Raw genomic sequence first — 15,355 nt, forward strand, 5'->3', positions numbered from 1 at the left:
GATCAAGATCTTACTCAGCCTAAGAATTACAGACCGATATCTCTTTTGAATACAGAGTATAAGATTTTCTCAAAAATATTGGCAAATAGATTAATGTATATTTTGAAACAAGTGATTCATAGTGATCAATCTGGATTTATAACTGGAAGATATATGAAATATAATGTAAGAGAAATTGTTAACTTAATTGAGTATTTGGATAAGAATAATCAAATTCCTGCAGCTTTGATATTTTTAGATGCTGAAAAAGCTTTTGATCAGTTAAATTGGCAATTTTTATTGAGAGTTGTAGAGAAAATGAATTTTGGGGATAAGTTTTTATATGCTCTTAAGGCTATATATCAACAACAATCGGTTCAAATTATAGTTAATGGGGGATTAACAGAGGTATTTAAAATTGAAAAGGGTACAAGACAGGGGTGTCCATTATCCCCATTGTTATTTGTTTTAATAATGGAAATTTTATTAATTAAAATTTGTGAATCAATTAAAATAGAGGGAATAAAAATAAATAAAAATTATTATAGATTGAGAGCTCTTGCAGATGATTTGGATTCCAATTTGGGGGATTCCCAGACACACAATAGAGGGGGTATCTAGGGGTGTGAATTTGGAGAGGATTTCTTATAAGGAATTGCTTAGTTTGGTAAGGAAGGATTGGCATTTAAAATCTTTAGTTGAGTTGAAACAAGAAAATATTGTACACTCTTGGTTTCAATATAACCAATTGTTAGTTAGGTGGAATCTAGATCAAAAGGTTGGTATTACTTTAGAGGATGTGAATTTGATAAAACAGATTAAAGATCAAAATTGAGCCCATATAAAGAAAATTTATAATGTTTTAATAGAATTGGATTCTGAAACGGAGTTAGTTAAAGATTGTATGGTAAAATGGGGTCAAAATATTCAAGAACTGATTTTATTGGATACAAGGGAGACGATTTGGGTTAGAAATGTAAAATTTACTCAGCCTCAAAATTTAAGAGAAATTTTTTATAAAATGTTTTATAGGTGGCATTTGGATCCACAAAAGTTGTCTTGTATGTATCCTAATTTACAGCCCAAATGTTGGAGAGGTGGTAGCTTGGAGGCAACTTATTTTCATATTTAGTGGACTTGTAGAAATATAAAAGCTTTTTGGATTAAGATTTGGTGGAACATTCAAAAGATTTTTAAGAGAAAGATAAAGTTTACACCACAGTTATTTTTGTTAGGCGTTATTGTAGATTGTGATGTTAAAGAAATTAATTTGATCTTGTTATTTATTTCTTACTGACCTTTCTCCTGCTCTAGATTTAAGGCAGAAGAGGTATGTGTGTGTGTTTAAGTTTATCAGAACTTGGTTGCCATTTTGAGGGTCTTTTTTACCAATATTTTTTTCCAAGAAACTAGAGTCAGAAGCAGAGTTGTTTTTGTTCTTCTTTTTGTTCTTCTTAATTTATTTATTATGATGTTGTCTCTTTGTTTATTAAAACTTCTAAACTTCTAGTGAACTTACAAAAGAACAGATTATGTAAGCATCCCAAGGTAGTAAAGTAACAATAGAGTCATGTATAGATAACAGAAAAATTGGTGGAAATAAACATATGCATTATTCATCATAGGCTTTCAGTATTGTTTTATGTACATATTGGTTATATTTCCTTTGGTTGTATGAATAAAAAATGGACTGTCATAAGGGATACATGTAAAGCATTCTTAGTTTTTCCTATATGTTCTCTTTACTAACTGCTCCCTAATGTTCAGTTCAGGTTTCATTAAAATAATGTAACATTTAGGGAAAAATATACATCCCAATAAGCTAGCACTTGAAGCCAAAATTGAGAAGATTTCTACAGCTACCATATATTTGCCTTTGGTACTTAAGTAAGTAGGAACAAATGAAATCCAGACAACGCAAAAGATGAGCATGCTGAAAGTAATAAACTTAGCTTCATTGAAACAATCTGGTAACTTTCTGGCTATAAAAGCTACAGTAAAAGTTATAATGGATAAGAAGCCCAAATAGCCCATGACAATGTAGAACATAGCAATGGACCCTTCGTTACATTTTAATATGATATTTTTGGCTGAAGATTGACTATCAATATCTGAAAATGGAGGAGAGCTTGTTAACCACACTACACAAATTACTCCCTGACTCAGATTACAGCAAAGAATAATAAATGTGGCTAGCCTTTTCCCCACCCATTTCCTCATTCTGGATCCTGGCTTGGTGACCATGAATGCTATAATTACAGTAACAGTTTTTGCCAATACACAAGAAATTGCTATAGAGAAGATTATACCAAAAGCAGGTTGCTGAAAAAGAGAGGTCATCTTTCTGGGTTGTCCAATAAAAAACAAAAGACAGAGAAAACAAAACAGGAGAGAAATCAAAAGAATGTAGCTGATGACCAAATTGTTGGCTTTGACAATGGCAGTGTCTTTTTTCTTAATAAAAATTCCTAGCACAAGGACTGTGATCAAGGTAAAAAATCCTGTAGCTGCAGTTAAACTTATTCCTAATGGATCATTGTAGGACAAAAAGGTTGCAATTTTGGGAATGCATTGATCTTGGTTCTTATCAGGATAGTGATCTTCTTGGCATCTGAAACATTTTTCTGCATCTTGGAGAACAGATTTGCAATAATTAATGTGTGAACACGTGGGAATTTTTGTCAACTTCAAGAGTAGATTTTATTTAGTGTTGTAAGGAAATTTGATTTACTGTTGTAAGGAAATTTATGCATTTCCTTATGAATTAATTACTTCAAAAATGCATATTAATAGATATCAAGCTATGTAGAGATTACCAAGTTTGGCTCTTTGGAATGTCCTGATTGAATTTAGTTCTCACCAGACCTCAGGTATGAACTGATGACCTGAGGAAGGAAGGAAGGAAGGAGGGAGGGAGGGAGGGAGGGAGGGAGGGAGGGAGGGAGGGAGGGAAAGAAGTTCTTTTTCTGGTGATGGGGTATTCTAACAAATCACCAACCTATTTATATTGTGTAAAAAAAATAAAAGATTGATAACTAATTAAAGAACTAATTTAAAGAAATTAAAGATAATGAAATGTGGAGAATTTGTAGGTATTGCTTTTTATTCAAAAAGAGTTTCTACTTTGTAGAATTAGTATTAATAAACAAAGGAATGCTGTAAACAAACACTGTTATATTTGCTAATAACAGCCAGAACTTCATATTGGAGAAACTCGAACAAATTAGCTCTCCTTTAATCTTCTGAAGATATCCAGCTATTTCTAAATATACTTGTTCTAAGTGATAAAGTAAAGTATTCTTCTTGCATCATCAACCAACTCAGGCAACTGCATCGATACAGTAATTTACATCTCTCATAGCTGAATATACAAATGTTTCTCTGATTGAGCAACTTTGTGCTGAGCAACCACAATTTTAATCCGAGTAAATGAATGAAAATGATTGAGAACTCTTAGATAGATAAAAGCAATGGTCATTTTACTAAAATTTGTGGCTATTCATTGTAAATATATTTTATGGCTATATGTGTAACTCTTCACTAGACTTCCAAGTCATGGTTGTCCCACAAGTACTTTTTCAAGAGGAAACTAGGTATTCTTGTTTTTCTTTGAAGATATTTTCTCTTCTCCTCCAAGAAGCTTCTTCAGCTCTGACTGGATGGTAGGAAATGGAAGGATTTATATTCCTGGCAGACATCTGGTCATTTGCATTTTTTAGAGTTGTTGAGGTCACTTTGAGGTTTATCCATGTCCTAAGGGAGGGGTAGGCAACCCAAAACACTTAAAGAGCCACTTGGACCCGTTTCCCACCAAAAACAAAACACTGGGAGCCGCAAAACCATTTTGATATCTAAAATGAAGATAACACTGCATATATCCTTTTTTACCTTTATTATAGGTTTGTGTGTGTTTGTGTGTGTGTGTTTGTGTTTGTGTATGTATATGTGTGTGTGTGTATATATATGTATATGTATGTATGTATATATATTTATATACATACACACACACACACACACACACACAGGTAAAAAAAGGATATATGCAGTGTTATCTTCATTTTAGATGTCAAAAGGTTCTCTCTCTCTCTCTCTCAATCTCCCTCTCTATCTGCCCTTGGTCTGCCACTCCTCTTCCCCCGCTCTCTTTCTTTCTCTCTCTCTCTTTCCTCTCTCTCTCTCTCTCTCTCTCTCTCTCTCTCTCTCTCTTCTCTCTCTCTCTCTCTCCCCCCCCTCTCCTATCTGCTGCTCACCTGACAAGCTTCAGGCTGTTGTCCAACAAGATCAGGGGTAGTCAACCTCGTCTCTTTTATGACTCATGGACTTCAACTCCCAGAATTCCTGAGTCAGCCTAGCTGGGCTAGCTAGCTCTCTCCTGCCCTTCCTGCTTCCTGCAGCAAAGGGAAGAGCTCCGCCCAGTAAGCTTTTCAGCTCCTCGGAGAACACTGTGAGTGCACTCTCTTTTTTTTATACACACACACACACACAGAGAGAGAGAGAGAGAGAGAAGCAGGGAAGTGCAATTCCTCTCTCTGTTTCTGTCTCTCTCTGCAAAGGCAGAGGAGGCTGGGAGCCGCAGGGGAAGGCTCAAAGAGCCGCATGCGGCTCCGGAGCCACAGGTTGCCGACCTGTGTCCTAAGGTCACCTGAATAATGCAAATAGGAGTGGAGCCTTCTTGGAACTGCTGAAAGGACTGTGTTGTAGACAGGAGATAGATAATTTATCCCTCTCCCTTTGTTGAGAGAAGGCTGTTCAGTTTTGACAAAGGGGCCCCTTTGACCCCTCTGTCAAACCAGCAGTCCTCTCTGTCCAAAATGTGGACTTTGCTGTCTTCAAAAGAGTGGCCTTTTTCTTTTAAATGCAGATGGATTCTTCTGCAAAGAATATAAATATTTCCATTCCCCACTATCCAGTCGGAGCTGAAGAGAAGCAAAACATCTGCAAAGAAAAACAAGAAAGTCTAGCTGTCTTTTGAAAAAAAAAACTTTGGGGTCTTCACTAGACTACTCCATGGAGTTGGTCTTAAAAGGCATTCAGAAACTACAATTGGTCCATAACTTATCTCATGTATTAGAGATTGTCATTGCAAAGTCCATGTAAGTATGACTCCTCAATCACTGACCCCATCCTTTGGAATAGAAGCCCCTTTCCTATTTGTTTTCCGAAAGAGCCCTGGTGCCACAGTGATAAGAATGCAATATTGCAGGCTAACTATGCCCACAGTCTGGAGTTTGATCCTGATCGGCTTGAGATTAATTTAGCTTTCCAGCCTTCAAAGGTGAGACCCAGATTGTTGGGGGCAATATGCTGATTCTGTCAACTGCTTAGAAAGTGTTGTAAACCATTATGAAACAGTATGTAAGTCTAGATAATAATTGTTGCTCAGTTGATTTTTGTGGCCTATTATATGAAAGAGATGATGCATAGAGATAGATGGACAGATAATACATAGATAGATAGAAGATAGATAGGTAGATAGATAGATAGATAGATAGATAGATAGATAGATAGATAAATAGATAGATAGATGATAGACAGACAGATTAACAGACACACAGACACTTAGAAAGACAGACTGACTGATAGATATGTACATGCATGAATGTGCACATGCTATATCACCAACCATTTTTGTTTGCAACCATCCCCTCAGGACATGGAATGCAGTCATAACAGCAAAATTTATTTCCTTCCTTCTTTTGTTTCTGATAACCAGGATTGCAGGAGTAACTGCAAAATGATGTTGGCTTTGTCTGTTAACAAGCACAAGTTGGGGAAAATGAGAGCAGAAGATTAACAGCTGAACTATTCATATGAAATATTAAAATCTAAAACATATTTTTAAATTAACATTTAGTTAAAATTAATAAGTAATAATAAATTAATAATAGATCATGCAAATTCAAATTGTTATATTGGAATTAACAATTGGAATTTGCAAAATCTAATATAACAATTGGAATTTGCACAATCTATTATTGATTATGGATAACTTCAGAGTGTGCCACAAATGTTATTTATTCAAACGATTGCTTTATACAAGAGTACTAGGCATGGCTATTATAGCAAACAAATTTATTGAGACCCCAAATCATTGTCTAAAATTCCATAAATGTCATTTCTTTGACATAGCAGTGATGAAATGTTTATATCTTTTGTAAAATAATTAGCTCTTTAAACTCTTTTTTTTTTAAAAAAAAAATCTGAATGTAATGTGAAACTTTAAATATATTATCAAATTTGTTTGTTCATGATAAGATCAGATTTTTGCAGTTTCTGGTATTCATCTACTGAATAAAATACTCTCAAAAGATATTAAAAGACCGCACCTGGTTAATATTTCTATGCCACACAATCAAGGTTTCATTAATAACAAATTCTTCTTCTGCTAGAACATTGTGTTGCACCTTTCCAATTTTCACTCTATGCAGTGAATTATTTGGGAATATTACCAAATTGGTGATGTCAAATCCAGCTCTGATTTCTCTATTTATATTAAAGGAAACTGTTTCTCCAACAGAGTTGTTAAATATGATCTGATCAAGTAATTGGTAAAGCTAGTTGCAAAAAGGTAAAAAAGAAAATGAAATAAATAAATAACTTATTTTTATCTTTATCAATAAGACACATTTCTCTGTATATTTGTAAGCTGAAGATCTAATGAACATTAAAGATAGGGAAATTTTCACCACATAGATTTGTTGAACAAAATTCCTAGCAGTCCAAGAAGAAAGGAGTTGTAGATAAGTGGCATTAATTATACATTTTGCAAAACTCTGATACTCTCCAGAGATCAAAACTGCATTTGAAGGAATAAATGTTTAAAACTATATTTAAAATTATATATTTTTTATATTTATGTATAAAATATAAACTTATATTTTAAAACAAATGGTCTAAATTTCCTCACTTCTTTGTTCCTCTGAGTCAATGTTTACTTCTGATCCCTGCAGTTTTCTTGGCCAGATTTCAATTGTTTGCCATTGTCTCCTTCCTAGCACTGATATAAAGTGACTGGCCCAAGTTAAGCCAGCTGGCTTTGTACCTAAAGCAGGACTAGAACTCACAGCCTCCTACTTTCTAGACTGGTATTGCAACCGTTACAGCAAACTGGCTGTATTTTTCACACAATTACTCCCCAATTTCACTTCAAAGCAGCAGTAGCAGCAGATGTGAATTTTAAATATAACTGCAGTGATCTGAGAACACTGAATAATTTTATTCACATTTTAATTTTGTTTTAGTAAAATGTAAATTATTTATTATAGAAACAACTTTTACAAACTTTTTTTGCAAAGAGATTTATATAACTTTTTATGTTTCTTCAAATCAAAACTGAATTGAATTGTAGGGGTGCTTCAATTTTACACACCAATTTTAAAAGATTTCTTTCAATATATGAATATGGTGTGGAGAATTATATCATTGGTTCTGCATTCTATAAGAGACAATTTGATATTATTCTACAGTATACTGATATGTTCATGGACATGAATTATTTATCCTGTAGTTATTACCTGCCAAGGCCAAAGATTCTGATATCCTCTACTCTCCATTATTATTTTATGATTGGTTCTAGATGCATACATTACATTTAAGGCATTTACTACAGCATAGACAGCATTGTAGATACTGTAGCTGTGTCCAGACACAAACAATTCAAATAGAGACCCAGGAAGATCCTGCAGCCTCTCCTCCCCAGTACACATTCCAGTCAATTCCATTGGCTCTTGAGCTTTTGAAAACTCACAGTTGAAGGCTTGCTCACAAAATTCCTTGAACAGAGCACTTTCCTGCATCTTACAAGGCTTTATATTCTGAAGAAATTCCTTAAAGTTGTGGAGCTCTTGTGAGTGTATTGATAAAGAAATGACAGTTTGGAACACTTGCAGAACTGTTTTGCTTTGGAGGCTTGATAATGCAAAATCAATTTGAGATGTCATAATCCACACTTTTCTTAATGATATATTTTCTTCATGCAAAAAAATTAGTATGAGAACCAACCATGACATTATCATGGTTTCACCATAGACAATATATGTACTGGCTGTGCTATGTGTTAAGAGCTGGTAAATATTTGAGACCATGTTGTTCATTTGGTCTTTGGTATGCCAAGAGGCTTGTTTGGGGATTCTCTTTGTGAAGGCTGAGCATATACTGTTTTGGTAAAATAATTGTTCTATCATGTGTAAGAAATATTCACCACTATCATCATCCACAGCAAACATACCAATCCAGGTCCATCCAAAATATTGTAATAATTGAATAATTCCGAGATACTGGTGAAGTTCATTGGGTACCATGCAATAAAATGATGGTGGCTCCATTGTATCACTATTCCTTGTGGCAATAGACCCATAAGTAAACTATATAAAGAAGTAAATTTATTTTAGATATTAGTAAAAAAATATATTAGTGAATTTCTTTTCTGTCAGTTTGCAAAACATAACTTTGCAAATTCAGAGAAAAACTGAAAAACATTATTCTTCTAGTTTGATGTTAAACTAAGGACATTTAATATTTTTGACTCACTTTTTTCCCAAAAGTTAGTAAAAAGAAAAAAAAAATAATGTCACATTAGCACAAAGCATTTCAGGTGAAGATAAAACATAAATCCCAATCCAACATTAGTTGGATAAATCTGAGCCTAGTTTAACAGCACAATTCACAAAATCTCTGAGAAATAATGGTTGAAAATATCAGATCCATTTTTGTCTTGTCTTCCCCCATCTGAAGTCATTAATCCCTGCAATGTATTCCTTAATCAAGTTGACACTTGCAAATTATGGCCATGCAAACCACAGTAACAAACAATTTGATTTGCAAACAAAACACACTACTTGTATTTCTATATAAAGAATCCTACCTGTGGAATTTTATAGAGACCTGTTATCTTTGATATATGGAAAGAAGCATCAGCACCAAGGCTCCCAATGACAACTACTAGTTCTTTCTGGCCATCACATTTGTAGTTTGGGAAAAATCTGTTTAATTTGAAAAGGAGATCGAGAGTGGTCCTATAGGTCAACCTCATATTGTAATAGCTGTCATAGATGTGAAACCCAAGTGTGACATTTGGCAAGAGCTTTGGGTTCTCATTGATCTCCTTAATAGCAAATGCCAAGGCAAGGATGTGTTGATATAATTTTGGTATAACACTGCAAGTAAAGTGTTAATGTTCAATTGCATAGGAAAAAAGCCCTACAATCCATGCACTACATCTATGCCATCTTTAAGTGAAGCAAATTAATTTTAAAGCATCATATATTACCATTGTTACAGGGAAGGAGGGAAGGAATATTTAAGGAAAAGAAGAATTACAGGGTAAAGGCAAAAAAACCCAACTAATCAAATATACACTGAGCAGAACAAAGCCTAGGAGATATGAACTTGTAATAAGTAATTTAAGAATTGTGCATCTATACAAGATATTGTATATATTGTCTAAATATTGGTCTGACTAGCCCCTTACAGTGATACTGTGTCATTTTGCAAGTCTGCATCCACATAGGGAAGTTAATGTTTGTTATTTTTACTTACTTTTGTTTTCTCCAAAAAGTGGCTAAACACACACACACAAATAATATTCTGATAATTAATTCCAGATAGATAGATAGATAGATAGATAGATAGATAGATAGATAGATATCCTACTATTCCTATCTAAAAATTTTTTAAATTTGAACAAAACCTCTCATTCAAGCCTGAACTTGCTTCTAAGATATAAAATGTAAACTTCCTTCCTTCTTCCCTCCTACTGTCCCTCCATCCAACATCATATTATTTTTGTAAGAAAAGAAGGAGTATTAGGGATACTCCTCAAGAAAAGGGGTTGAGCTGCAGGGAAACTCATTGGAGACAGCTGGAATATATGTCTGATAAATAATCTACAGAAAGTTTCTATAAAGATCATGTTTAAGTTGGAAGCATGATATCTGAAGATTCATTTTTAAGCTATTCTTTATTTAATTCATCAGATGTCATACTCTTATATAAATCTATTTCCACATCATGTACACATAAATATATCATGACATTCCTTTTATTATCAAAGAAGAATTTCAGCATACTGTGAAAAAAAGGTAAAAAATTCACAAAGAAACAGGGTCATGTATTTATGTATGTATGTAAATGGAGGAGAGAGAGAAACAGAGACAGACAGAGACAGACATTCTATGTTTGTCATTATTTACTTACATCTGAATGGCAATCTCATCAAGAGAAGGATGTTTCTTATAGGAAATCTCTGGAGATGAAATATAAATTAATTGAGAACCAATTCCACCAATGAGAAAGTTACCTGGTTGATACCACTCATGTGGAATATGGATGGGTTTACTTATTAGACATTTTCTGGTATTTAATTTGCATGTCAATGGAGGCAATATGGACAGAAATAGCAATGGTCTAAACATCTGGATAGCAAAATATTGGTAAGGATATAGTCTGTCTTATGCTCCTCTATCAAATGTAGCTGATAATGCCAACAGACTTTGAAAGGAGTATTGTCTCCTTCCTTTTGATTTCTTTAGCTTTGCTATATAATAGAAACATGATGACTACAATACAACCTATTATTTCCATCTATCACCCCCATGGTAATGTATTGTGGATCTGTGAGTACATACCCAGAGATGCTTACTTATTGATTTAACTTCTGAACACTGATTATCCTTATTAAGATAATTGCTTCTCCCTCATTGGGATTTCCCTAGTACTATTGCTAGCAAATATTAGTAAAATATATTTTTTTTGAAGTTCTATTCATCAGCTTTATGCTACAAGCCTCTATCAAAGCTTTCCAACAAAGAATCCAATCCACTTCAACTCAAAGAAAACTCAAAGGTGTCTATTGCAAATCAACATAATGAAGAAGATGGTGATGGCAATAATAAATTATAATTGATAAGAAAGACAAAAAAATCTGGATAGTGGATGAGTCAGTACATGGAGACAGCAGAAGATAACAAAATACAAAGACTTGCAAATAGAAATAGAATGACTGTGGCACTTACTAAGTGCTGTCCACCCATTGCAAAACATTCATTCATTCATTCATTCATTCATTCATTCATTTAACTATACTTCATCATTTATAAAGAAAAGACACTGCAAATGGAAAGAAAGCAGTGCAGCCTTCATTTATTTATGTAAAGTCAATTATTAGTAACAAGAACATCATTGAATTTACCATGGGCCATCTTCTGGACCAGTTTCCTCTACAAATCTTCTACAATCCCCACTCAGTTACATAATTAGGGGTTCCTTTTATATCATTATAAGAATTTTCACATTCAATCCATAAATTCTCTTAATTTCTGTGATATTTTCCACACAGTTCTTTGAATATCCTTATTCCTCAAACTATAAATTACGGGATTAAAACAGGTGGCAAAATTGTGTATAAAATTCCAGAAATTAAGTCCACATTGGGAGAGGAAAGGGACTTTGGTCTCAGGAATGAGAAAACAGCTGTGATAATAAACAAGGCAAAAACAGTGAGGTGGGGAATGCAAGTTGAAAAAGCTTTGTGTCTTCCTTGAACTGATGGAATTTTCAACACAGAAGAGAAAATATAACAATAAGATGTCAAGATGAATGAAAAGCAAAATGAATTCACACTGACTCCAATCAGAAAAATTAGAATTTTATGAACTTTTGAATCAGTACAAGCTATCTTTTGTAACTGAGGCATATTACAGAAAAACTGCCCAATCTTATTGGATCCACAAAAGTTCACCTGAAAAGTCAAACTGGTTTCTAACACTGCATGGACCAGTGTGGATATCCATGCAATAACTGCCATTTGGATACAGGCATTCCAGTTCATAATCAATCTGTATTGCAAAGGACGGCAGATGGCAACATACCGGTCATAAGCCATGATAGTAAGCAAGAAAATCTCTGCCCCAACAAATGTAATAACTAAAAAGACCTGTGTAACACATCCAGCATAAGGAATCATTTTGTTGTTTGTAACTGAAACGGCTATTGTTTTGGGAACTGTAGTAGAGATGTAGCAAACATCTACAGATGATAGATTGACCAGAAAGAAATACATGGGTGTGTGAAGATGCTGATTGAGGACCACAGCTGAGATGATGAAAAAATTCCCCACTACTGCTGTTAAATAAACAAAGAGAAACATCAAAAAATAGAAAAGTTGCATATCATGGTCATCTGAAAACCCCATTAGGAGGAAATCTGTCATAATGGATTTGTTGCCCATTACACTTATTTCAGTATATCTGTAAAGAATGGGTTAAAAATAGTTATTACAGCATAACAATATTATCAATTAATTGATAGTTTGCATTAATATCTTCATGCAAATATTAATTATACATATTAATAATTTGTAACAAATAATTTGTTACTTGTTCTACATGATTAAAGGTTGTAGTATGTTTACATTTAATTATTTTCTTTTTCCAGTGTTCTTCCAAAGTTACATCAAACCCTAGCTTCATCTTCACATCATATACTGTTAGGTTATCTCTCTCCCTTTTTGAAAAATCCCTTTTTTTTATGAAATGATTTTCAGATGATTAATTCTTATGATGAACTAAAAAGCTCTGACAGTTGCTTTTAAATCTGAGTGATTTATGCATCACTCTGTTCATCTATACTGCATCCATCTTCTCATCCCTCCATTCAACCATAAAAGAAAGTCTTACTAAGAATACATTTTGTGTTTGTGTGTGTGTGTGTGTGTTTCACACTAATGTATTTTCTATGCTCCTGAGTTGTTGCACACATCTAAATTTCTTTTTTAAACTAAACCATTATCACATTTTAAATGAAAAATTAATTTAGCAAAACTAATTTGCAGACTTGTAAAAGAAGGACTTGTGTTTAAATATATTCTCTATGTTTTCAAACTGCTACATTATTACTGGTTTTCTGCATACAATTCCCTCCTTTCCTTGTTAGAAAAATCTAAAACTTCAAATCTGTCCTGGCTGTCATTTTTAAAATTGCTTACCTCAGTCTGCAGTCAACACTTTTAGAAAATGAGATGCTTATGTACCTCTGGTTTGTTTTTATATATTTTATATTTGAAAAAGCAGCAGGAATCAAGTCTGTTCCCTGAAGTGTTTTATGAGTTGCATCATAATATTGTGCTTTGAAAATGGCTGTTTTCTAAATTAAACTGTAAGCAGTTCATAACCTGAGAACCTTTCAATGAACTCTCATTTTTTATTTTTGTATCTCTAACAAAAGAAATATGATGTCCATCTTTAAAACATTATTTAGAGGATTAGGGAAATGTAATAAATTAATGCATTTGGATGAATCAATTTTAATTTCAGATCCATTGAACCTAGCTGAACATTCTCTAGGATGTTCATATTTCTTAAATGCCCATCTCCCTCAGAGATAGGTGATGAGAGATTTTATTTTATTTTATGTTTAACTATTTGATTTCTATAAAGAAGTCAGAATCCAGCGGAGGAAGAAGTTGGGGTGATGATTGTGATGAATCATGTTTTTCAACTAAGAAATGCTATTAGCAGGCTCTGCTTTTGCTAGAAATAAAAGTGGGAGAAAATCAATTGAAGCAGAGCAAATAATGAAAGATATACAATAGTGGAAATTGATTTCTTTAAAGCTTCTGGGTAGAAGCATATTGATGTCAGTTTTGATTAACCCCATAACTGTAAAAAAAATTCCTGAAACTAGAAGTTGGGGTCTGGAGATAGATAAATGATGATGATTAATAAAAAGATATGTTATCTTTGTTCCAGTGGTAGAAGATTCCCAAATTATGATCTAGGTTTTTTTCTTCTAATTGGTATTGTTATTGTTATTAATGGAATTGTCTTTATTTCTCCATATTAGATTTTTTTTTCATTATTGAACTAAATCAAGCACACTCTTTCCACATTTGTCAAAACTTCAAATGTTGCTGTAAATTGCTTTTGGTCTCAGCTGTTCTTCCTTTTTTCAAAAAAATAAAGATTCAAGCAGCAATACACATATAAAAGCTCAGATATATGTTAAACATGCATGAAAGAAAAAAAATCTTAACAAATAACCACAGTATAGACATTTATAATAGCATGAGATATAAATTAAGATATTTTACTGGGTAATTTTGAACATTTGGATCTTAAATGGCAATATGGTGGGACTGGTGCGATATAATGCTCATTAAGATTAATTGCAAATACTTTCCCTCCGGCTATACCGGGTCGGCGGTTGCTCATTTCTCCTTCTCCTTCTCCTTTTTCTGAACATATTAAGGCAATTATGGTCAGTCAGGACGAATGGCCCTATCACATGGTCAATGAGTAAGCAACTAGATTAGCAAGGTTTATAAGAGAACTCCCCAACCCCCAACACTTCACTCTGAAGATGCTGACAGTGGATCAGCAAAAGCTAAGGTTGTTTTAATATTGTAAATATTTGTTTTTATTGTTTTAAACTTTTTAGCAATAAACAGCTGATTTATATTCCTCCCGGAGTTGAAGATTGTATACTATTGAACACACACACACACACACACACACACACACACACACACACACACAGCTGTTAAGAACTTGTCTCTGTTGTTTGGTTCTAACACAGACTGGAGGGAATCTCTGGTGTACACTGGAAGTGGCAAACATTGCAAAGTAAAATTTGCTCTTCGTGAGAATTTTCTATTTTATAGTAATCTAATTAGTTTAGGAAAAGTAATATCTTCTGCAAACCAAACCCATTTATTTCAGTTCAGGCAAACACACACACACTCATACATATATCTAAGTTGATTTATTATGTCTTGATTCAAATATATATATTGTTTGATTGAAAATAGCTATTTTCATATACATCAGTGTATGGAAGCACATTGAAATCTGTTCAGCTAAGCATCAATATAGTAGTATTTAAAATGGTCTACTCCCTGCTAGATAAAAATGTACAGGAAGATCTACCAGAAAGCTGATGTAACATACTGGTGTGAATCAAGACATGAGTAATTTGGAATGCTAATAAAAGCACTCCAGTTTACTCATGTCTTGATTCTTCAAGGTCTACATTTGAAACAGTGTATGGAAATGAAGAGGACAAAATAGGCTAAAGTGGAATCTAAACAAATTGGACTTGCTCTAGAATTAGACTATACAGACAATTTCCAGATTAAACTTGTTTCTATCTATCAAATTTATTTATTAAATTTGTATGCCACCCAATTCCCAATAACTCTGAGTGGTTTACAATAACTAAAGCAAGAGAAATACAATTAACAATTGAAAAGTAAAACATGGCGTGAATGACAAACCAGACAGAAACAAAAGAAAGGGTCTTTACTCTTTCTTGCCAAAACTGAAGCTAACATCAGACTTTTCTGGTGCAGGAAGTCATTTTAGACATTGATACATATTCTTAT

At 33.5% G+C, this 15,355-nt stretch overlaps 2 protein-coding genes across 2 annotated transcripts; both read right to left on the bottom strand.

Annotated features, from left to right (window-relative positions):
* Positions 1-1,698: 1,698 nt before the first annotated feature.
* Positions 1,699-9,010, bottom strand: LOC120320340 (vomeronasal type-2 receptor 26-like). The gene is made up of 5 exons (XM_039369963.1): positions 8,843-9,010; positions 7,494-8,342; positions 6,429-6,533; positions 5,603-5,729; positions 1,699-2,609 (listed from the first exon to the last, which is right to left on the bottom strand). Exons 1-5 carry the CDS (start codon positions 9,008-9,010, stop codon positions 1,699-1,701), a joined length of 2,160 nt encoding a protein of 719 aa, XP_039225897.1.
* A 2,141-nt stretch (positions 9,011-11,151) lies between these two features.
* LOC120320360 (olfactory receptor 14A16-like) lies at positions 11,152-12,220 on the bottom strand. Its single transcript, XM_039369985.1, has one exon. The coding sequence runs from the start codon at positions 12,203-12,205 to the stop codon at positions 11,348-11,350; it is 858 nt and encodes a 285-aa protein (XP_039225919.1). The 5' UTR covers positions 12,206-12,220; the 3' UTR covers positions 11,152-11,347.
* Between the last annotated feature and the right edge of the window lie 3,135 nt (positions 12,221-15,355).

Source organism: Crotalus tigris, unplaced genomic scaffold, assembly GCF_016545835.1.
Source record: "Crotalus tigris isolate CLP2741 ecotype Arizona unplaced genomic scaffold, ASM1654583v1 scf7180000021329.891317, whole genome shotgun sequence".
In the NCBI taxonomy this organism is placed as follows: Eukaryota; Metazoa; Chordata; class Lepidosauria; order Squamata; family Viperidae; genus Crotalus; species Crotalus tigris.